At 32.7% G+C, this 23,164-nt stretch overlaps 1 protein-coding gene across 2 annotated transcripts in view; it reads left to right on the top strand.

Annotated features, from left to right (window-relative positions):
• The window catches only part of CDK13 (cyclin dependent kinase 13), a 90,850-nt gene that overhangs the window by 49,304 nt on the left and 18,382 nt on the right, over positions 1 to 23,164 (top strand). For both annotated transcript variants that reach the window (XM_039849278.1, XM_039849279.1), the window contains exons 6-9: positions 8,996 to 9,185; positions 10,498 to 10,554; positions 22,244 to 22,345; positions 22,443 to 22,520. In XM_039849278.1, the coding sequence (XP_039705212.1) occupies positions 8,996 to 9,185; positions 10,498 to 10,554; positions 22,244 to 22,345; positions 22,443 to 22,520 (427 nt within the window). The remainder of the gene's footprint in view (positions 1 to 8,995; positions 9,186 to 10,497; positions 10,555 to 22,243; positions 22,346 to 22,442; positions 22,521 to 23,164) is intronic.

Raw genomic sequence — 23,164 nt, 5'->3', positions numbered from 1 at the left:
TATTTGTAAGGCTGACTGGCAAGCTGGAAATTCGGGCAGGAGTTTGTGTTGCAGTCTTGATTCCAGAGGCAGACTAGAGGCAGAATTTGTTAAGTGATTACATTTGTCCCAGAATATAATTGAGATTGCACAGTCAGTCATAGATGTTTCATTGTATATCCAACTCTTAACAGCAGAAGTTGCATTAAATGATAGCTGTTTAATAGAGTACTCATGATTAAGGTAAATAAAAGTTGTTTAAACATAACATGTGCTTTTAAGGTGGTGAAAATATAACTATGGGTAAAACAAGTTTAAAGTTTTTAAAAAGCAAGGAAACTTTTAAAGATAAGATTGCTTTAAACATATTGAAGTTATAAATTCTAAAGTTATAAATTAATCTGAAATCCTCAAGGATCAGTTCATGTTCTAGTCTTTAAAAATAATAATTTTGACTATTTTAACTCTATACAATTTTCTTTGAGGTAGACCAAAAAAATTATGAAAATACCACTAAAAAAGTAGAGCCAAATATACTTTTTTGAAAATTAGAAAAACTTTTAACAAATCTGAAAAATTATTTAGTATTTTTTGTAATTAAAAAAAAATACTATGGGCCAGCTGATGTCCTAAGCTCTTTACATATATTAATCCTCCTTAAAAAAAAAAATAAACCTATGAGGAGCACAGAAGGAAATGAGCTATGGGAAAAGTCAGAACTACTTTCTGATACACACAATACCTGATAAATGAAAAAATAGTGACTAGAAATATTCTTTTTTCAGGCATTTGAGTTCGATTTTAATAGGATGTGGAAAATCTAACTTTTTGACGTATCACAGTATATTTGTGGGAAAAAGCATTGGGAATTCAAATTTTGAGGCCAGGTACACGCCTATTCTCTCCTCTCAGTTGTGGTAACATTAATGGATTTCTACTCTTTCTATTCTTATCACCTTTCATGTAGTAGGAGCACATTTACTTACCCAGCTCACTATCACTGGAGGTGTGAATAAGTTAGGAATGGAAACCCTGAGGTGAAGAACCAGGAGCTCTTAAGTTTTCAGAGTTTGAAGCTTAGAGGACTAGGGTTTTCTTTGGACCTCTTTTTGATGTAACAATATCTGGATTTGAGATATTTACTTTTAGGGTGGCATAATCATCAGACCTTTCTGTTCTGCCATTTCAGGAATTGATCTGTTTCTTTTTATTGTTACTACCACTCTCAGCCACATCTACTTGTGACAAGTAATGTGCATGTATTCTTTTTTGGTTTTCTACCACTAATACCAATGAGAAAGAGGAGTATAGGTTCCTTCCTTCTCTGCCAATGCTCATACCCCAACCCCTACCTCACAGACATTTTTTTCTGTCTCTTGATCTGTGGGCAATGCAAAATTACAAATGTGACTTTTGGGTAAATAAAAATGCTCTAATAAAATCCCTGGATACTTTTAGAAGAAATTACTTAATATTTGTTGAGCATCTGTTATATGCCATACATTGTTGTAAGTGCTGGGAATAGGCAGTGAATTAGATCAGCAAGGCCCCTCTCCTATGGTGCTTACATTCTAGTGAGTTTGACTCTGGCTGTCTTGGATATTTTATCATAAGAGCTGAAGTTTGGGGCTGAGTTGGGGTTAAGGGAATAGAAAAAGAAGTTTCAAAAGAAGTTCCTTTCTCTCTATTCCAACTTGAACAGAACACAGGGTCAAAGGAGAGTGAGAGAATGTCCCCATTCACCCTGTGATAATATATGGGACTCTTAATGCTAAATTAATTCATTTCTTCCTCTTAAAGCTAAAAATGTTTTCTAGCAATTACATATTAAAGGGCAAAGGTGGCTACAGGAAGAAATGTTTTTCTTTCTTTTCTTTTCTTTGCAGATTTCAAGCAGAAATGTTTCTGAATTTTATATAAATGTCTTCAAAATTTATACATTACAAATATTTAGTCTTTGATTTTTTCTCAAGTAAAGAACAATGCAATTTTTGTAGCCCTTAGTTTTACAGTTAGTGTTAAATAATGTCTATTAACTTCTCTTTGTTGATTATTTCTGATGTCGAATTTGAGAAGGCAGAGTTCTAATACAGCTTATATCTTACTTTTGATTATACATTTTCATAAAGTAAAGATATTCGAGGTCATGTGATTTTTCTAAGACGCGCGCCAAGAAATTTATACCACTTGATATTTGTCCTTCTGTCACATCTGCCTTAACCTTCAATCTTGGATTGGTCACTTTTTTTTTTAATATTAAACCTGCTGGAAAAAAATCATACAACCATGTGGGTTATTTACTTTTCGTATTTTTGGTGTATAGAGCTAGAACTTCAGGGCTGCCAGAAAGTCCTCAGCTTCTTCCATTCTACAAAGCAAAGATTCCTGTTCCCTTAAGAGAAGACATTGCTTCATTCTCTACTAAGAAATTCACACTTACCAGTGAGAAATCACTCTCTCAACTTCTAACTTTGCATTCACTTCCCTCACTTTGTACCCATTTCACTCTTTTATCTCAGAGGAAGTAGGATTTCTTCTTCCTGCTTAAAGCTGATTCTTTGAAGTTCCTAGGAACTTTGTTGTGTGTTATCTCTTCTATATTTTCAAACTCATTATTCTCTACTGGCTTCTTACTTTCAGCACTAAACCTACTCAGATCTCTCCTACTTTAAAAAACTTTTCTCTGATTTGAGTCGGCCAATGGCTGTATTACTCTTTTTGATTCCTTTCCTTGTTGCCAGACTTTTTGAAAGAGTAATCACTACCTGCTGTCTATACTTTCTCACTTTTTTATTCATTAATTGGTCTGAATTTTCTTACCACTTTATAAAGGTCACTAATGATCTCTTGTCAAATCAGTAGTAATTTCTCAGTTTTTTCTTTACTTGAGCAACATTTATTATGTTGATTTGCTTCTTGAATGTCTTCTTGGCTTTTCTGAAAAAGCTCTGAGATTTATTTTCTATATCTGACTGTTGCTTCATACCCTTAGTCATTGGCCCTTTCTTTGTCTTTTCCTTAAATGTTGGCGTTCCTCAGGCTTATTTTCTTGTGGCCTTCTCTCTCCAGATAATCTCATAGCTCTGAGGTTATTAGCATCATTAACTCTGTGCCTTTATCTCATGAAAATATTTCTAGACCTGAGTTCCAGATAGCTGTACTATTCAATAGATCTTTCCATGTTCACCTTTCACAAAGGTATCTCAAACTGAGCATGCCTCCATGCTCCCATCAGTCTGCTTGCTCCTAGCCCTGCTTTAAATCTCAGCTTAAGTATCTCTTCCTGATTCCCCAGTTAAGTTTTATCTTTCAGGATACCACTGCATTTTTAAGCCTATCAGTTAAAGCATTATAATATAATTATTTAGTTATCTGTCTGTGGTGTTACTTTATTAGGCTATAGATATCAGCAACTCTTATTCATCTTTGTACTTATAAAAAATAAACTTTTATTAACTATTTTGTTGAATAATCTCAGAAAAGTAAAATTCTAAAATAATTGATACAGTATAGAGTTTATATAAAATATATATTCTAAAAATAAATTAGGATTTGCAAATGAAAACTTGTAGTTTTTTGGTCCACATTCATCATTCTTATTCTTTGTGTCTGCTTCCAGCCATTACTGATTTATAGTCTTTGAACATTAAATTAAATTAATTTAATTAATTTAAATTATCTGTAAATTAATACAGATAATTTACAGAATAAATAATTGAAAGTAGATTGGTTTTTACTTGCAGTGGTTTTCTCATTAGGAATAATCTTACTATAAGAATTTTAAAGCACATTTTTGTAAATTTTGATAGCTGTGATTTCACCTTACTTTTCAAGAAGTTTTGGTCATGTGTAAAATAATATTTTGGAATTCATAATAAGTGGACAGTTGAGTTTCATCTCATTTCAATTGGTATGCCAGTGAATTTATTTTCTCAGTACATTCCGCTCCTTGCCATATATATGTTTTTAATAATATAATAATATATTTTCTTCCTGCCATTTTTTAATAATTTACCCAAATATCCAAAAATATTGTTTCAACATGTAATGAATATTGAAATTTTTAGGAGGCATTTTACATTTTTTTGTACTGTTTTTAAAATTCACAGCACATCTCATCTCAGTGGGTCTAGGTACTCCATAGGTAATTGTGACTAATGGTTTTTGAATGGACAGTGTCGTCATAGAATACGCCCTTCTTGGACGTAGATATTTTGTTTGACATGTTTTGGTGTCTCCTACCAATATTTTACCCTATTTACTATTTACCTTACTTTCTGTGACAGCCTTGGGCTTTTTGTTGAAGATCTACCTTTTATCTTTTCTAAGTCTGTGTAGCTGTGGAGCTGACTCTATTTCCAGTTGTCTAGGGGCAAGTCACTCAAATCTGTCCAGTTAGAGCCTTATAGTTTTCCTGACCACAGGTTTGAGACTTTCCCTGATTTCATGTATAGAATGATATCTTCTTAACTGTGAGATGTGATCCTTAGAGCATAAAAGGGCTATTGCTGCAGCAACCACCTTGAGGCAGTATGGGTTCTGAGGATAGAGCCAGCTCTGAGAAATGGAGAGGGGAAACCTAGACTCTTGACATAGGATTTTTGAAAGCTCTGTTTCATTGTATACCCCAAACAATGGAGAACACTTAGTTACCTTTTTTTGTTCAAGCCAGTGTTCATTGGGTTGTAGAAAGTCCAAGTTTGATTAAAACTTGGATAAAAGAGTAGGGAGGTCCATCTTAAATAGCCTGTGGTCTTAGAATGTCCTAATAGCACAGGGTTCTTCCAGGGTTGATGGGAGAGTTTCCACCACTTAGAAGTCAGGTCCAGTTGTGATTCCCTGACCTCAGATATTTGATTCTACTTCTTGTCAAGGGTTGTTCACATCTTTTGATGGGGCAGATATTGAAGGATTCAACTTCATTACAGTGAACAGTAATAACTGTAGTGTCTCCTTAATGAAGAGGATCAGAAATGCGAGTAACAGTAATTTATTCCCCCCTGGGGTGTTCTTCTCATTGCATTTTATTGCTTTGCCTATGAGTATAGAACTTACTGTGATCAGCTTTTACTGAATTTAAAATCTCCTGTATTTTAAGGACTTCTTTGAAAATAAAGTTCCTCTAAGTATAAAAGTAAAATGAGTTTACCATAATCATTGAAATAATGGCAATATATATAAAAGGAAAAAGTAATTTCCAGTTTTCTCTTGCTACTTTCTGCTCAACCCAGCGTTAACAGCCTCTTATGTATCTTAGACTTTCTATGCTGAAAAATGGAAATAGAAATAATAGAAGTATATCACTGAGAGAGAGTGAGAGACAAAGAGACAGAGTTAGTGAGAGAGAGTCAGGCAGGCAGTTAGTCAAGCAGTGATACACAGAGTCCATCAGAGACACACAGTTCAGTGGAGTCTAAGAGAGACTCACAGACCGGGACACAGAGAAATAGAGACAGAGGCACAGAAAGTCCTATAGAGAATCTGATGGACAGACAGACATACAGACAGACACACACCCACACACACACACGCACACATATACACATACATACACACAGACAAACACACATAATACTTTCATTGTCTTCAAAATCCTCTTTGTTCCACCTATTCATTCCCATCCCTTGAAACCCTGGCAGCCATTGACTCTTACTTATCTCTACAGTTTTACCTTTTCCAGAGTGTCATATAATTGGAAGCATATAGTAAGTAGCCTTTTCAGATTGGTTTCTTTCACTTAGTAATATGCATTTAAGTTTGCTCTACATTTTCTTGGCTTCATACCTCATTTCTTTGTAGTGCTGATTATATTCCATTGTCTGGATGTACCAGTTTATTTATACATTCACCTACTGAAAGACATTTTGGTTACTTGTAAGTTTTGATGACTATTAATAAAGCTGCTATAAACATTCATGTGCAGATTTCTGTGTGGATATAAGTTTTCAACTCTTTTGGGTAAATACTAAGGAGTGTGACTGATGTATCAGGTGGTAAGAGTATGTTTGCTTTTGTAAGAAACTTCCACACTGTCTTCAGAAATGGCTGTATCATTTTACATTCTCACAAGCATTGAATGATGGTCCAAATCCTCACCAGCATTTTGTGTTGTCAGTATTTTGAATTTTTGCCATCCTACTAGGCGTATATGGTATCCTGTTGTTGTTTTAGTTTGTCATTTTGTAATGAAATATGTTGAGAATATTTACATATGCTTATGTGCCATCTGTGTATTTTCTTTGGGGAGGTGTCACTTCATATCTTTTGTTTACTTTTAATTGGGCTTTTTTTTCACTTGTTGATTTTGAAGACTTCTTTATATATGTTGAATACCAGTCTTTTATGAGATATGTATTTTAAAAGATCTTCACCCAGTCTGTGGCTTGGTCTTTTCATTCTCCTAATGGTGTCTTTCTTGGAGCCAAAGTTTTCAATTTTAATGAAGTCCAACTTCTTTCACAAGACCATTTCTTCATTACAGATTGTGGTTTTGGTGTTTTATCTACCAAGTCATCACCAAATCCTTGTTCACCTGGATTTTCTCCTATGTTTAGGAGTTTTACAGTTTTGCATTTTACCCTTAGGTCTATGATTCATTTTGAGTTAATTTTTGTGAAGTGTGTAAGGTCTGTATCTAGATTCTTTATTTTTTTTTTTTTTGGCATGTCTGTGTTTACTTGTTCCAGCAACATTTGTTGAAAACTATCTATTTGCTGTTCAAGTGCCTTTGCTGTGTTGTCAGACTTTTTTTAAAGATCTATTTGTGGGCTTTCTGTTCTTTCCTATTGATCTACTTGTTTGTTCTTCTGCTAATACAACGTTGTATTGATTATTGTAGATTTATAGTAAGTCTTGAAGTCAGATAGTATCTGTCCTCTAACTTAATTCTCCTTTAATACTGTATTCAGTATTGTGTTGGCTAGTCTATATGCATGTCCATATGAACTTTTTCAGTTTTTCGGTATCTACAAAATAACTTGCTGGGATTTTGATTGGGATTGTGTTAAATCTATTGATCTTTTTGGGAAGAACTGACATCTTGACAATATTGAGTCTTCCTATCCATGTACATGGAATATTTTCATTGATTTAGATCTTTGGTTTTCACTAGAATTTTGTAGTAGTTCTCATATAGCTCTTGTACATATTTTGTTAGATTTATATCTAAGGGTTTTTTTTTTTTTACTATTAATGTAAGTAGTATAATTTCTAATTCCAGTTGTTCATTGAGGGTATGCAAGAAAGCAATTACCTTTTGTATATTAACTTCGTACCTTGCAACCTTGTTACAATTGCTTATTAGTTCCAGGACTTTTTTGTTGACTCTTTGAGATTTTCTACATACACAGTTGTGTCATTTGTGAACAAAAACAGTTTATTCCTTTCTTTCTAATCTATATCCCACTTATTTCCTTTTCTTACTGCATTAGCTAGGTCTTACAGTATGATGATGAATAGAAGTGGTTAGAGGGGATATCCTTGGCTTGTTGATATTAGTAGACGATCTCTCAGTTAAATATTAAGTTAGCTGCAGGTTTATAGATATTCTTTATCAATTTGAGGAAGTTCTCTATTCCTGGTTTGTGAGTGTTTTTTTTTTTGAATCATGAATGGTTGCTGGATTTTGCCAAATGCTTTTTCTGCATCTGTTGCTGTGATCATATGGTTTTTCTTTGTTATCCTATTGATGTTATGGCTTACATTCATTTTTTCCTTGCATACCTGGAATAAATCCCACTTGGTTGTGGTATATAATTCTTTTTATACATTGTTAGATTCAATTAGCTCATATTTTGTTGAGGATTTTTACATATATGTTCATGAGAGACATTAGTCTTTAGTTTTCCTTCCTTGTAATGTCTTTCTCTAGTTTTGGTATTAGAGTAATGCTGGCCTCATAGAATAAGTTGGAAAGTAGTCTGTCCCTTTGTATTTTCTGGAAGAGATTGTAGAGAATTGGTGTAATTTCTTAAAGTTTTGGTAGAATTCAGCAGTTAATTCATCAGAGCCTGGTTCTTTCTGTTTTGGAAGTTTACTACAAAATCTTTGCTCTGTTTAAATTAGAAAGTGATCATGAACTTTCCCCAGATGCCGTTCTTTTTGGCATATTGATAGTTTATTCAATCAATATGCCAATACAATACAGAGTGATCATGAACTTTCCCCAGATGCCATTCTTTTTGGCATATTGATAGTTTAGTCAATCAATATGCCAGTACAATACAAACTATGTATTGAATTATATTAGCTTTTCCATCCTTGAATTCCTAAATTAAATTCTGCTTGATTGGGATATTTTTTTAATATCGCAATATTAAAAAATGTATTGAATTATATTAGCTTTTTCATCCTTGAATTCCTAAATTAAACTCTGCTTTATTGGGATATTTTTTAAATATAGCTTTGGATTCAATTTGTACAAATTTCATTTAGAATTTTTGAATCTTTCATATGTACGGTTGTGTATATGCTATGTTATTTTAGGTTTTGGTAGCAAGATTAAGCTGGTTTTATAACAGAGTTGTAATATCTATGCTTTCAAATGCTCTGGAATTAAATAGAATTAAATTACGTGTTTGTTGGAGGCTTAAAGGAAGTCATTGAAAGTTCAGCTGGGCTCAGATTTGTTTTTTTTATTAAAAACAATTCTTTTACCACCTTTACATTTTCTTTGATGAACTATACTGATTTTACTCAGCTCTTCCTGACAGTTTGTTTGATATTCAAAACAGTTAAGAATTTAATTTATACCCAGAAACTATACAATGTAGAAATCAGCAAAGTTGATTTTATATCATAAGAGTTTCATTTATGAGAAGCAAATTGGGTTAGATGTGTCCTCGGGATATATTTACCTGCTATTAAATTCAGAAAGATGAATGTTATTAAAGTGGCAACATAGCACTTCTTTTCAAGGATTAATTTTCACCCCAGGATTTTAATTAAAAAAATTTCGAACCTATAGAAAAGTTGTAAGAATAAAAATCTTCAATGTTTTAATTATTCTTGTTCTTAGGTGCATTTTATCTGGTGTTTGAATATATGGACCATGATCTGATGGGACTATTGGAATCAGGCTTGGTTCATTTTAATGAAAATCACATAAAGTCATTTATGAGGCAGCTCATGGAAGGTCTGGATTATTGTCATAAGAAGAACTTTTTGCATAGAGATATTAAATGTTCAAATATTCTTCTAAATAATAGGTATGAGTTTGATATATATGTATATATATGAGTTTGATATGAGTATTACATAATGTATACTTTGATTTTATTAAAAGGATTTATGATTTACAGTTGACCCTTGACTGACTCTGGGGTTAGGGGTGCCACCTCACCCCACAACTCGCATAGTTGAAAATCTGCATATAACTTTTGGTTTTCCAAAACCTTAACTACTATTAGCTTCCTGTCAAATGGAAGCCTTACAACATAAATAGTTGATGAACACAGCATTTTATATGTTATATGTATTATATACTGTATTCTTATGATAAAGTGACCTAGAGAAAAAATGTTAAGAAAAGCATAAAGAGAAGATACATTTACAGTATTTATTGAAAAAAAATCTGCATGTAGGTGAATCCACACAGTTCAAACCCATGTTGTTCAGTGGTCAACTGTATTTCATTGCTCAAACTATTTTAACATAATCAACAATATTACAGCTTGGGGTATTTCTGAAGTTGTGTTAACTGTACTTTAATTAATTTCCAATAATAGTTGATAATGTACATAAAATAATACTTAGTTGACTTTCTTGATATTCTTTCAGATAATATGAATGGATCTTCTGATAATATTTTAGTATAGTGTCAGTATAGATTTTAAATTTTTTTAATTTACAGTTTTTTTTAAAAACAGTCATCATGGTTTTAAAGTGCTCTTTTAGAAGTGTGCATACACACATATATATATATACACATTTATACATACATACATATGTATAAAGCTTATGTTGAGTATTTTACTGACAACATAACCTAACTCTGATAATTCTATTGTAATTGGTATTATTTGTTAAAGTGAAGCATGCCTGGTCCTGATTTTAGTTAGTATAAAGTGTTCTATGTACCTAGCCCCTCTAAGAACTAGAAAATTAAACATAAATTTAAAACAATGTGATTTAGTTCTTGAGCATTACTGACTTGAGCATTTGTCTTATTGCTAAATAGTGGAAGTTTTCTCATTTTTTTATTTTCATTGACGTGTACTTTTCTAAATAGAAAGTAAATAGTACTGAAATACTGTTACACTAGTACTACTATAATAATAGTAATAATTATGAAAATAGTACTAGTATTATAGTAGCTGAAATTATCCAAAGAAAAGTTCTAATTTTTTACCTTATTTCATCCTGAGTTTATCTACTAGCCTTCACTTATAGGACCGTGGGCACTACAGTGTGATCAAAGTCAAAGTTTATATAAGTATATTTCTGGGAATAGATATGAATGTGTATGATCAATTCAAAGTAGACTAATACTATTTGTTCATTTTGTTTTACTTCCACCAGAGGGCAGATAAAACTTGCAGATTTTGGACTTGCTCGATTATATAGCTCAGAAGAAAGGTAAGAGTACTTTCAAATGAATATTGTAGACATTAGAGACTAGCTTTAGAAACTATAGGAAGAACACCTTATTGATAGTATGTTTCGTAAGGAAAGAGAAATTTACTTTTCATGATTAAATGCATATAATAATAAAGTTTTGTACCATAATTGGGTACTATTTTAATTTCAAGTTTTTAATTTTAATTTAATTTCAAAATTTTATCTCAATTTAAAAATAATTGTTTTTAACATTAGAGGTAAATGTAATTTCTTTCAAATGTGCTATTTTAAATGTAACAAGTGAATTTAGGAATTTTTTTAGAAATTTATCCTTGAATTTCTAATGCAGATCGAGACATTGTAAAACCTTTGTACATGCTTTTTGATATTGCATGTTTGAACTTATAAACTTTTAATTATTATTTTGGACTTCTTTTTTTAAAAATTAATTATATATACAGTCGTGTGTGTGTGTCTGTCTGTCTTTGTGTTTGTTTTAAGCTCCCTAAAATCTTTTTTTTAAACTTGTAAGGAAATTCAGTATATAACTTATGTGCGGAGCTTCTTTTGGTAAAGTTGGCATGTGTATCTGACTTTGGCTTATTTTGTGCCTGGTGATAGTGAAATATGACTTGTCTTATTAAAACTAATATGTAATTTCAAAATAAAATATTTTTGTGAAATAGTGGATTTTATGTAAATAAACTGGAATTAATTGAGTTTAAATAAAGTTCTAGTTTAGCCTATTCCTTTCCTGTCGGACAGCATTTCTTTTTTATTTATATTTTTAAAAATAATTTTTAAATTATTATTTATATATTTAATTCTGACATTTTTTATGTATGGCAACTCTGTAATTCCTTTACTGTCACCATATTTAATATAATGAAATATCAGTTAATTGGAATTCTTAGAAATAGGTGTTTACTTTCACTGAATCTTGGCCAGTTTCTGGTTAGTTGGAAAAAATCCTCTTTTTGAATTTTTTAGAGTGAAAAACTGTTTATTTTTTAGTCTTGCAGTGCATGTGATATCATTCTTAAAATTATTTTCATTTAGAGATTTTTAAATGGTGTGTTTTGGATCCATTTGAGTTCCATGAAACCCCTCAGAAACTGTGGTATGGACAGGTTATTATGGACACAGCTAAGGTCCTTTCTACCAGCCAGAGCTTTTTTGCTTTTGTTTTACCTGCTACACTTCTAATTAATATTTTGTTTTAAGAAAATGTTGTATGGTTGGGGTTTTTATAAAGTTTCAAACTGTTCTAGAGCTTAAAAGCTATAACCCTCATTTTTGCATTTGAGAAAAGAGACCCAGAAAGGGTTAAATGACTTTAAAGATCAAAAAAATATTTGTTGTCAGAGTCAAGAGTGTATAGTTCAAGGTTTCCAGCTCCCATCTTTTTATTCTTTCCATCGTGTATAGTGCTTCCTGATAGAAATTGAAGGAAAAATGAATTGGTCCAAATGTGTACTTAATGTAGAACTTCACTTGAAGTATGTTTTTTGAATGACTAACTTTCAGTACCTGTTCTTGAGGGAGAAATTCTGCCTAATTAAGAATTCTTTCTGCTTAGCTGGTTGAGATTTCACTGTAGTTATCATCCTTTCTTAATACTAAGTATGTGTCTGCTTTGCTTGAATAAAATCCCCTTTTTCTTGTTTTCACGTTAGGTTTCAGTGGAGATGGAGAACAGCTAAATTAGCATTTCCCATTTCAGATTCCTTTTATACAGATATTTGTTCACATTGGAATAAACATGTTCCAGAAAAACTGACTGTAAAGCCAACTTTTATCTATCAAACCTTTTGAAATGGAATGTTGGCTTTTAATGAAGTGCTAGGGGTGCAGTATGTTCACTGAGCCATGGTCCTTTTTGCCATATTGAATTGATATAGGAATTTTGAGCTGAGAGAAATATGAAATTTAAAATCCCATAACTTTGCATTTTTAGGTAATGTATACTGAATTTTTCTGCTTAATCATATTTGTAAGACAAAAACTTGGTGTATCATCATCTTGTTTTATAAGCAAATATCTTATCCTTCAGGATTTTATGTACTCTTTTAAAGCTTTTCTTTTTCAGATTTGAATAGTTCGAGTTTCTTTAAAATCATTTAGAGAAGTAGGCTTACTTTAATAGAACAACTTTGAAATACATATATTGTTCCAGTAAATTTTAATAACAGTGATTTCTAACATACTGAAATCTGCCTTTAACTGAGGTGCTGTATTGTCCCAAATTTTCTAGGTATTTCTTGAGATAAACATACAGCAAATGAATTTTCACTTATAGTTCTTTGTTATAATAAACAGAAAGAAATGTAGGGCTTTACCATAATACACTCATCCAAATGGTAAGTCACTTTAAAGTATTTTTAGGTAATTAGCTATGGACAGAATAACCGAAGTGTTCAATAAATTACTGCAGTGTTTATTTGATTCAAAAAGCAGATTTCATCTTACCACTCTAATAGCATCTTCCACATCTCTCACTCATTTGATTTTGGATATCTTTTTGAATTTGAGAAAAATGGATGGAGTTACAAGTTAGTGTGGAGGAATTGAACATTGAAGGGATGTAACCAATATTGATCTCTGTCATGTGTATTATAAGATAAGAAAGGAGAACTACCGGATTAAAATTGGAGGGAAAATGATTCCTTGAAACTTGAATTTTGAATCATCAGTATTCAGTATTTTGAATCATCAGTATTCATACTTTGTCCCTTTTGGCACTGGGAAATATAGAACTTGAGAACAGAGGTTTTTGCCCCATTTCTGCATTACCTGGTTAATTTTTTTTTCAGTAGCTATATGAAGTCCAACTTTTCCTGAGACTTTAGTCACAATGATATACCCTTTTTGGAGTTTTCATTTTACCAAGTTGTTGCTCCCATGCTTTTCCAAATGATAGAGCATCTTTTTCTCTTATGTGATTGTCCTATATGAAAAAGTATGTGCTTTCCATATAAGCGAAATTAATTTCATTTTCTGGAGAAGAAACTATAACTTAGAACATTTACTTTTTTTAATGCAAAGAGCAGAAAACCCTTAGGCCTAAATTGAGAAACTGCCAGTTAACTAGTTGTGGAATATTGGGCAAGTCACTTAATCTCTCTAAACCTCATTATTCTCAACTTTAAGATAAAGGATTTAAAGTCTCTAAAATTCTTATTTATAAAGTATTGATAAACATCTTTCATGGTTCTAAAAATTAACTGTGCTCAAAATAAGACTTTAAAACATTTTTTGAAGGTAGTATCGCCATCTAGTGGCTTTTCATAAAATTGCCATCAAAAGCAAAACTAAACCCCAAAGTGCCATGTGTAGGTGTTAATGGGGGAGGGAGAGAAGTATTACTTCTTGCTACTCGCCCAAGGACTAGGTGAGATTATATTAAAGATAAAATTATCTCCTTCTTACTGTATTCTTGTGTTTTTACTCAAGCTAGAATTGTAGTTAAAGACCGGGACTGTATTTTAAACTTCTGTATTTTATATGCCCTAAAACAGCGGTCCCTAACCTTTTTGGCACCAGGGAGCGGTGCTCCTATGAGAATCTAATGCCTGATGATTTAAGGTGGAGCTGAGGTTGTGATGCTAACACTAGGGAGCAGCTGCAAATACAGATTAAGCTTCGCTTGCTCGCCCGCCACTCACCTTCTGCTGTGCGGCCCGGTTCCTTACAGACCACGGACTGGTTCTAGTCTGTTGCCCGAGGGGTGCAGACTCCTTCCCTAAAACATTAAATACATTCATAGTAACTGTTTCATTAATTTCGATCCAGAAAAAGTTTATTCTGATCTGAAGGACCCTCCTTGTATAGATCAGTGCAGGGAGCTTTGGGGATTCTAGATAATACAGAGGATGTTCTGGGAAATCCTGGACAATATTAGAACCATGGTAATAGAAAGATCACCCATAACATGAATAACAATAAGTAATATGACTAAACAAACTTCAGGAATGGAAGTCTTATTTAAGATCACTGATTTAGCTGTATGATCAAGATTAAATTGTACCTCCTTTGGCCGTAATGGAGTAGGTTACATTTTGAGCATATAAAATAGAAAAAGCAGTTTAATTCTTTAGTGTACAGTGTTACCCCTCCTCACGTGGGGGAATCATATCAATTCCCTTAATGCTGAAGACACAAATCTGAATTTCAAGTCTTGATCTTTTTTCTGATCTCTAAACCTGTGTGTTTACTGGACATCTAGATGATATAGGTACCTTAAATTAAAAATATTGTTAAAAACCTATTTTCACATTCCCCAGAAAAGTCCGTTCCTTTTCTTTTATTCCCCACTTTGGTTCAAGGTATCCAGTCACTCTCACATACAAAGTGGTTGGTTTTCTTGCCTCTGGTCTTTCTCTCTTGCATTGTTTTCTCTTGCCATTCTTAACTACCATCCCTCACCCCCTAAATAATAGCAATTTTGAACTATTTGCAGTTTCCTAAACAAGCTGAGCTCTTGACTACCTTTCTGAAGGTACATAAGTTGTTGCCTTTTGTAAGGAATTATACTTCCCATTACCTCAGTCTGACAGATTTGTTTTTGTTTTTTTTTTACTTCAGCATGCAGTTCAGGTATTACCTCCTTTGAAATCTGCCCTGAATCCCACGGGCAGCATTGGGCTCATCTTCGTTTATGTGTCAAGAGTACATTATTCATTATTTTATGTAGTACTTAGAGTATGTTATAATATATATCCTATTGCCACCAGAATTTAAGACTCTAAACAGCCTCAGCCATGGTTGGATGTCTCTTTGGCCCAGCCATTTGTTAATGCTTAGTTAGTGTAGTGCCTAGCTCAGAGTTTCAGTAAATATTTTTTGTTTATAAAGAAAGGAACAAACTTAACTAGCATTTGTGCATGGTACTTTATTATATGTAGTTTTCTTTCATAGAATTATTTTAAGGGAAAGCAGCCCTCTGAGATGGGGATGACACTGTAGTGTGCATATCATTCTTTTGCACATTTTAAAGATGAAGAAACTGAAGTTTAGAAAAGTATATTTCCAAGATCACAGAGTAAGTGGCAGAACTAAGTAAGAATTAAATTTGGATCTTTTGACAGGAAGGCTGTTTATTTTCATTGTACTGGAATGCTTCCCTGGTACTCTGGATCTGACCTTGATTACCTAAAAGTATCTTCCAGGTGGAGAGCTCTAGGGGCCTCTAAAGTCTGCTTTGGAGATACCAGTAGGCTCATGGCAGTTGTTTAGAATTCTTTTGTAGCAAATAGTCTACTGAATTTCACTATCTTTGCAATCTTGCTCTTCAAATATTGTATTTTATTTTGCCAAATGACATACGCTCTTTAGTCTTCAGCAGGTTAGCAAGTGTGATGTTTTCATTTCTGAATTTCCCTTAAAGTTTCTTGAATATCTAAATGAGAAGTCTTATAAATGAGAAATATTTTGATGGCATCAAATATTTAAAATGACCCGAGGTTTCACATGAAAGTTTTATTACTAAAACTTTACATTTTAATGTTTTGTTAGCCACGTTAAAGTAGATGGTTTAAAAAAATAAAAAATTTTTTTTTTGGTATTACTTCCCAAACAATTCCTGAGAAATAGTTTCTGTTTTCTTTATAAAAACTGTTAATGAGATTTATAGATGAAGCTATTTAGTAGAAATTGCAGTTCAGAATATTTACCGTTGAGACTGTTATTCCAGGATCTTCACAAGGTTTAGTTTCTAGTCATCTAAGAATAACAGCTTATTGGTATTCCTGTTTTGTTTTTCTAATTTAATGGCAGAGGGTTTTTTTTTGTGTGTGTTTTGCTAGGTTATGGAATTTATTGCTTGGAATTTAACTTTATGGGAATAAATTGAGATGGTTTATTTTCTATTTTTAGGTATTCTTTTATAAAGTGTATTAATTTATTTTGTAACACTTAAGAACCTGACCACATGTTTTTCAATCCTGTTTTCAATAAGAGTGAATTTGCTTTTTGTGAAAAGACTGGGTGGACATCCTTTAAGAATGTAACTTTTTAAAAAATCCATGAGAGAAAAAATAAAGTGTTGTACATGTGTCACATTGGTTCGTGTTTCTTTTTGTGATCTAAAAGAAACCATTTTTAGAATGTTGACAATGGGTAGTCATACCTAGTAGGTAGATCAAGTTTGAAATGTTCATTTTTGAGGATTCTGGATTTTCATTATTTGTCGGACTTTGGATGATATATTTTCATATTATAATAGTACTTTAGTTTTGCCAGATTTAACTGTTCTTAGTTGAAAACATAGTTTCAGTGCCTTTTACTTTTGTCTTTATATTTGTAAACACAGCATCCTAATCATAATGTGGAATATTTTTTTAATAATACTATAAATAATTATAAATTGGATAATTTGAAACTGGCCTTAGTCTCTGCTAACACCTTGGAATCTGTGTTGATGATCAAAATCCTTTTGTCTGCAAAGGATTTCTGAATGTTTGCCTCTTTCTTATTAAACACTAAAGTAGGAAGTGAGGTGTGGTACCTGTTTTGTAGAACTTTGGAATAAACGTCAAACGTTTTTTCTTGACTTTAATAAAACAGTCATTTTCATTGTCTCTTGTCAGTATCAACTTTAAATAGTTTATTAAAATCTGGTTCATTAAAATGATTTTAATTGTTAAAAACATTTAAAACATAATTACAGCATTATAATCTAAAAGTTTTCAGGCTAATTCTGCTCTCTTCCTGGCTTTACTTCTTGCTCTAGAAAATGAGCATTTGCTCAGCCTTCTCAGAGAGCTAATGGTTCAGTGTGGTTGGAGCAAGAACCAAATAGTCATAAAGAATTTTATAGCCCTTGTATGGATATTTTCTAGAAGGCAACAATGTAGTAAAGGTGTAACACATTGACATTTTATACTATCACTTTTACTCACTCAGAAAATGGATTGACCTTGTAAGTCTGGAAGCAAGGGCAATCAGTTAGAAAACTGTTGCAGTGAACCTAAGTAGCATCGTTGTGGCTAGAACTAGAGAATGGGTTTAGATATTGGAAAGATGGAGATGAGTTATATCATAAAATGTAGAATTGTTAGGAATTGATGGTTGAATATGCGTCGTTAGGCTCTACCCCTACTGTAAGATTTCTTCTTAAGCAACTGGTTAAATGATTTATTAGTTAGGATAAGCTAAACTGCTATAACAAAGAGAACCTCAAATTTTCGTGTCTTAAAAAATAAGTTTACATATATTTTTCACTTCTAATTTGGAATGTTTGTTGCTTACCTTGGTGTGTAATTAAGAAGAATATTTAACCATGTCATTAGGTCAAGTGGTGACTCTACTTCATATAGTCGTTCAGGGATCCAGGTTGGAAGATCTGCCATCTTCTTCACATGCCTTCCAAGGCTGTTGCCATCTCTTTCAGCTAGAAGATAGAAGAGAGGGGAGTGTTATTAGCCAGACCTAGAAATGGTGCCTATCACATATGCTCATGTTCTATTGTGATAATTTGGTCATGTGACGACACCTAACTGCAGTGAGGGTGGGAAATGTAGTGTAGATGGGCAGCTACCATAGAAGAAAGGAAGAACATATTTTAGAAGACAGCTAACAGTTTCTGCTATAAACAGTGATGCTGTTTATTGAGCTAGGAAACAGGAAGCAAGTTTTTGCCAAAAGATAATAAATTTCCTTTTAGATGTGTTAAGATACAAGTACTTATAGGACTTCTGAATTTGCATATGTAGTAAGAACAGACCAATAATTGTAAGATGACATCAACTGGAAAAAAATTGCTTTTGTTTTTCTGTAGCAATGTTATGATATAGAAATTTACATGTTATTTTTCTTGGAAAATATCAAAAGGAGGAAAGTGAGAGTGAAAATAGGGGGAAAGGACATGAGAAAAAGATTGTTTATTGTTGTTTAGTTATGGTGTAAGTCAGTTGGTTAAAAATATTAAGTGCTTACTTTATGCCAAAACTGACCTAGGTGTTTAGGATATTAGAGTTACAGCTGTGAAAGACAGACCAAGTCCCCGGTCTCATTTACATGGTGATGAGAAAAGGTAGACAATTTAAAATATTAAGTGCTGCAAAGCAAATAAAATACTATAGGGTCACTATAGGCGTGGGTGCGGCTGCTGGCGTAATTTTAACAAAGGCAGTTAGGATAGACCTCTTTGAGGAAGTAAAATTGTGCTAAGACCTGAGTGATGAGAAAGGGATAACTTAATGAGAACTTAGGCAAGGAATATTCTAAGTAGAAGGAACTTAGCACCTCAAAAACTTGGCAACAGACTTGGAAAGTTTAAGGGTCAAAAAGCTGCCCAGTGTAAAAATAGACAGTAAGATATTCTGGGGTATAGTCTTATCAAACTTTACTGAAGTAAAGTTTAAATTTTATTTAGTTGGAATGGGAAATCACTGGACACATTTTAAGCAAGTAGGTGATACGGTCTGATTTTATGCTTTAGAAAAGCTTTAAATAAAAATAAGTGGGGAGAGAAGCTAGAGATGGGTGCAAGGAAACTAGTTAAGAGACTGTTGCAGTGATATCAAGAAAAAGATAATAGTGGCTTGCACTGAATGAAAATAGTGGCTGAGGTTTCCTTGAAATTGTGGGAAGTGGTTGGATTTAGGATGTTTTGGATGTAGAGTTGACAGAGTTGTTAATAGATTAGATCTGAGACTTGAAGGAAGGAGGAATCAAGAACATTTCCTAAATTTTTGACCTCAGAACTGGATAGGTGTTAAAAATAGGTCCCAGGTTTTTAAAATAGGTTTTATAGGTGTTTTTTGCAGTAGATTCTGAATGAGATGTGGCATTGGTGCTTATGATGGATGTAGTTAGCTCAAGGTTCTCCATATTTTTCTCAAAAATGAGTTATAGTCTGAAAGAAATAAATACAGACTTTGTGTTGTTGGAAAAATGAAGTATTTTGGAGCTAGTTTAGGTATTATCCTTTTGTATGATTTTTCATTTCTTAAAAGGTATTTGTTAAACAAAGGTAGCAACTCTATAAATTTTAACGGGGATTGTCCAGAACCCACAAATACTTCAAGGGACCTTGCTCTGAGCATCTGCTTTGCATTTTATCTGTCTAGACCAGATAGGAGGCTGAGTCACTTATCAGTTTAGGGACACACCCATGAGACATTGCTTGTTTTTTGGGGGGACTACAGTGCTGCTTTTCAGTCTCTAAGGTAGGGAAAACCATAACCACATCTTACCCCCAATCACCTCAATCTTTTGAATTCCTGGCAGTGTCTAGGGGCAAAGTGTTGGAATCTGTCACTGAGGGTACAAAGTCTTTGATCTCTGCTGTGTTGATATTTCACTGAATGGAAAGAAAAATGTCAGGATGGTACTTTGTTTTATTGAAAGTATTTATCAGTGTGAATATTCACTTCTCAAATGAAAGAATTTCCACAATTTTGAGATTATATTAGTGTTTTAAAATTGAATATTCTGGATCCAGTTTTACAGTTGTGTTTTTTCTCAGTCTTTACCTAGTTCTTATTTTTCTTCTGACAAAAACTAGGCATTTGGAAATATTTGGAAAAGCTGTTAGTATACATTAAGTATTTTTGTATACTTAGAAGTATTTCATTGTTTTGTGTTTAATCATTTTTGAAAATGTACAAAATATTTTCACTTCTGAATTTTAACTGCTAAAGATGACTGTATTCTAAATGTTGCCCAGAATTTGATATATAGTATTAAAAATAATCTTAAGTATTCCTCTTTCAATGGAACTTATTAGCTTTAATTTGTATTAAAGCTAATAAGTTCTTCACATAATTCAACATGCCTTTTAAAAAACATTTAAAAACATTTTTAAATACAAAAAGATTTAAAAATTAACTATTTACAGGCACATTTATATTAATTTAAATATTTTCTTGAGACTCTAGATATGTAATTTGTAAGAAGACCATAGGTTTTATGTTTCATATGCTTTATAGACCCTTGAAATATTTTAGAAAACTAGTCATCATAATTTTCACAAACTTTGTTCTCCCATCCAGCTAGGTAATTCATGCATGTTACCTAAAGTTTTGGGGCCATATACATTAAAGTGTCTGTCCTCTGCCCAGTGTTTTTCTGGGCTTTGTGTGTGGGGATCACAGTAAAGAATGGTGTCTGGGGTCTTTTGACTTTCTGGGATGATAGAAAACATAAAATAGAGTGTTCAATACCGTGGTAAGTATGCTGTAAATTTAAGAATGTGAAAATAAATATATTGTAAATAGAGATTAGGCTTTATGGAAATGGGTCTTTCACTATGCCTTGAAGGAGATATAAGAATTGTATCACAAAAATAGCAAAATTTCAAATTTAAAAAGAGTTAAATTTAAAAGATCTTATGTGAAGATATGTAATGCTGGTAAAGGGACAAAAATCACTAAGAAAAGTAATAATGTTGGATAAATCTAATCTTAATTTGCTATTTAAAATATACATATTATACTATCCCCCTTATTTTCACAATTTATATACCATGTTCAGTTACCCTTTTTTCCCTGGCTTTGGCACACTATTACTGTTCTATCTGTGGTAATGCTGTGATGCCCAGATTGATGGCTTATAGTACAGATGTTTAAATTATTTGGGGAAGCTTGCTGGGTAGTGGCAGAGCAGATAGTCCGCTGAGGTCTTAACGCTGCCTGGAACTTCAAAACTACAGTTGACAAGAAGGAATTGCTTTATAAATTATAAGCTCCTTTTTTCTTTTTCTTCTTTCCTAAACTGGTCCAGAACTAAGCCAACCTCAAATGAGTGGCTTGGAATACAACCTTCCTGGGGAATTTCCTGTGATATGGCCTTTGCATCCTTGTGATTTGGAGGATATCCAGAGAGAGATTTAGAATTTAAAAGCATAAGTGATCATCCTGAAATATATGTTCTAACCATGGATCAGTCGAAGAACCACCTCTAACTTCTTATGACCCTCTTTATTCATGTGACTCAGCTAGAATGTGATCATTCTCTGAGTATTGAAAACACTTTACCAGAGAATTTGTGATGGTCAAACTTATCCCTAATACAACTTACTAGCTAGTCTTTTCTATAGTAAATAAAGAGGTATTAGTATGTATATATCCTCTCTGTTAGAAGGTAAGGAATCATTTGATAGAGTATCTTACCTATTGCTGGTGGTTCATTGCAGCATAGGCCTCAACCACTACAATCTACATTCCTGTACTTTCTGTTCACATACTAAAACGGGGGTGCGAAATCAACAAAAGATTGCCAAAGATATGCCCAGTTAAAAACTTTTGTTAGGTGATTCCAGTTTAAACTATATCTTGCTACACATTAATTTCCAGATTTGGTCAAAATCAACTCTCTTTAAATCAGTTAATTCCTTTAAAAGTTATTATGGAAGAGTAGTACTGAACAGTTGGGTTGGTAAAAAGACCTTTCTTTGACCAGATTACAGTTAAAACCAGCCAACTACTTTTTATTTTTATATATTATAGTACAAGTGTTTAAATTCCCTTACATGCTAAGGGAATTTTTCAGTTAATCACGCTGCTCTCCTGTAGTTTATGATAATATATTAGATGTCTTAGCATGTCTCTATCTAGTAGGCATACAAAAGTGGTTTTGGTTAGGATTGGAGGAGTACTTTGATTAGCCAAAATAATATTTCCTAAGAGAATCTCTCTTATCCTAACAGATATACTAACTCTAAAGAGTTTTTTTGTTTGTTTGTTTTGTTTTGTTCTTTGTTTAGTCGGCCATATACTAACAAGGTCATCACTTTATGGTACCGTCCACCTGAATTGCTGTTGGGAGAAGAACGATATACACCAGCCATTGATGTGTGGAGTTGTGGGTAAGATAGGGTTATTGACTGGTTTAATTTACTTGAAACTTTTGTTAGTGAAGTAAAATCATTTCACTTGATTCATGATGGGTATTTTTTTCATTAGGTGTATTCTTGGTGAACTCTTCACTAAAAAACCAATATTTCAAGCAAATCAGGAACTTGCACAACTGGAATTAATAAGGTAAGCTTATGATTATAATATTTTCTGGGTGAGGATTATTATACTCTATTAGGAAATTTAAAATCTTTCAGACTGTATTTTCAGGAGAACAGTGTGGTTCTCTTGAAGGCTAATCATTGCTGAATGGAGGAGAAACTAGAGTGCAGGCACTTCAATACTTGATCTGGTAAAATTAAGGATTTTAAAGCCTTTAAATCTTTTTTGTGTGTGCGTGTGTGTAAAGTAAAGGTGTGTGTGTGTGTGTGTGTGTGTGATCAAAAAGGCTTGAGGCCAAAAAGATAAGACTGGGAAAGAAGAGTGAATATGACAGAGGAGAGAATAAATGGTAGATCATTTTTATTTTAAAGTGTGACAGAATGGAATTGAGATTTAAATGTGGACAGTTTTACCTTAGTATCTAAACTTTTAATCAATTCTCAGTACTATGTAAGAAATAAAATTTCTGGAAAGTTGTAAAGGAGAGAAATTAGCCAATAGTGTCCAGCTTTTCGTTAGAAAATTAACTTGCAAATTCAAGTGAAGTTTATCCCAAGAATACAAGGATGTTTCAGTTTTAGAAAGTCTATTGTTATAATTCATCATTTTAATAGAAGTAAAATATGTTTATCTTCATAGGTGTTTAATAGCCATTTGCTAGAAATATA

The sequence above is a fragment of the Pteropus medius genome, unplaced genomic scaffold (genome assembly GCF_902729225.1).
Source record: "Pteropus medius unplaced genomic scaffold, Ma_sr-lr_union100, whole genome shotgun sequence".
Lineage (NCBI taxonomy): Eukaryota > Metazoa > Chordata > Mammalia > Chiroptera > Pteropodidae > Pteropus > Pteropus medius.
This window is presented reverse-complemented; position numbering and strand designations above follow the sequence as displayed.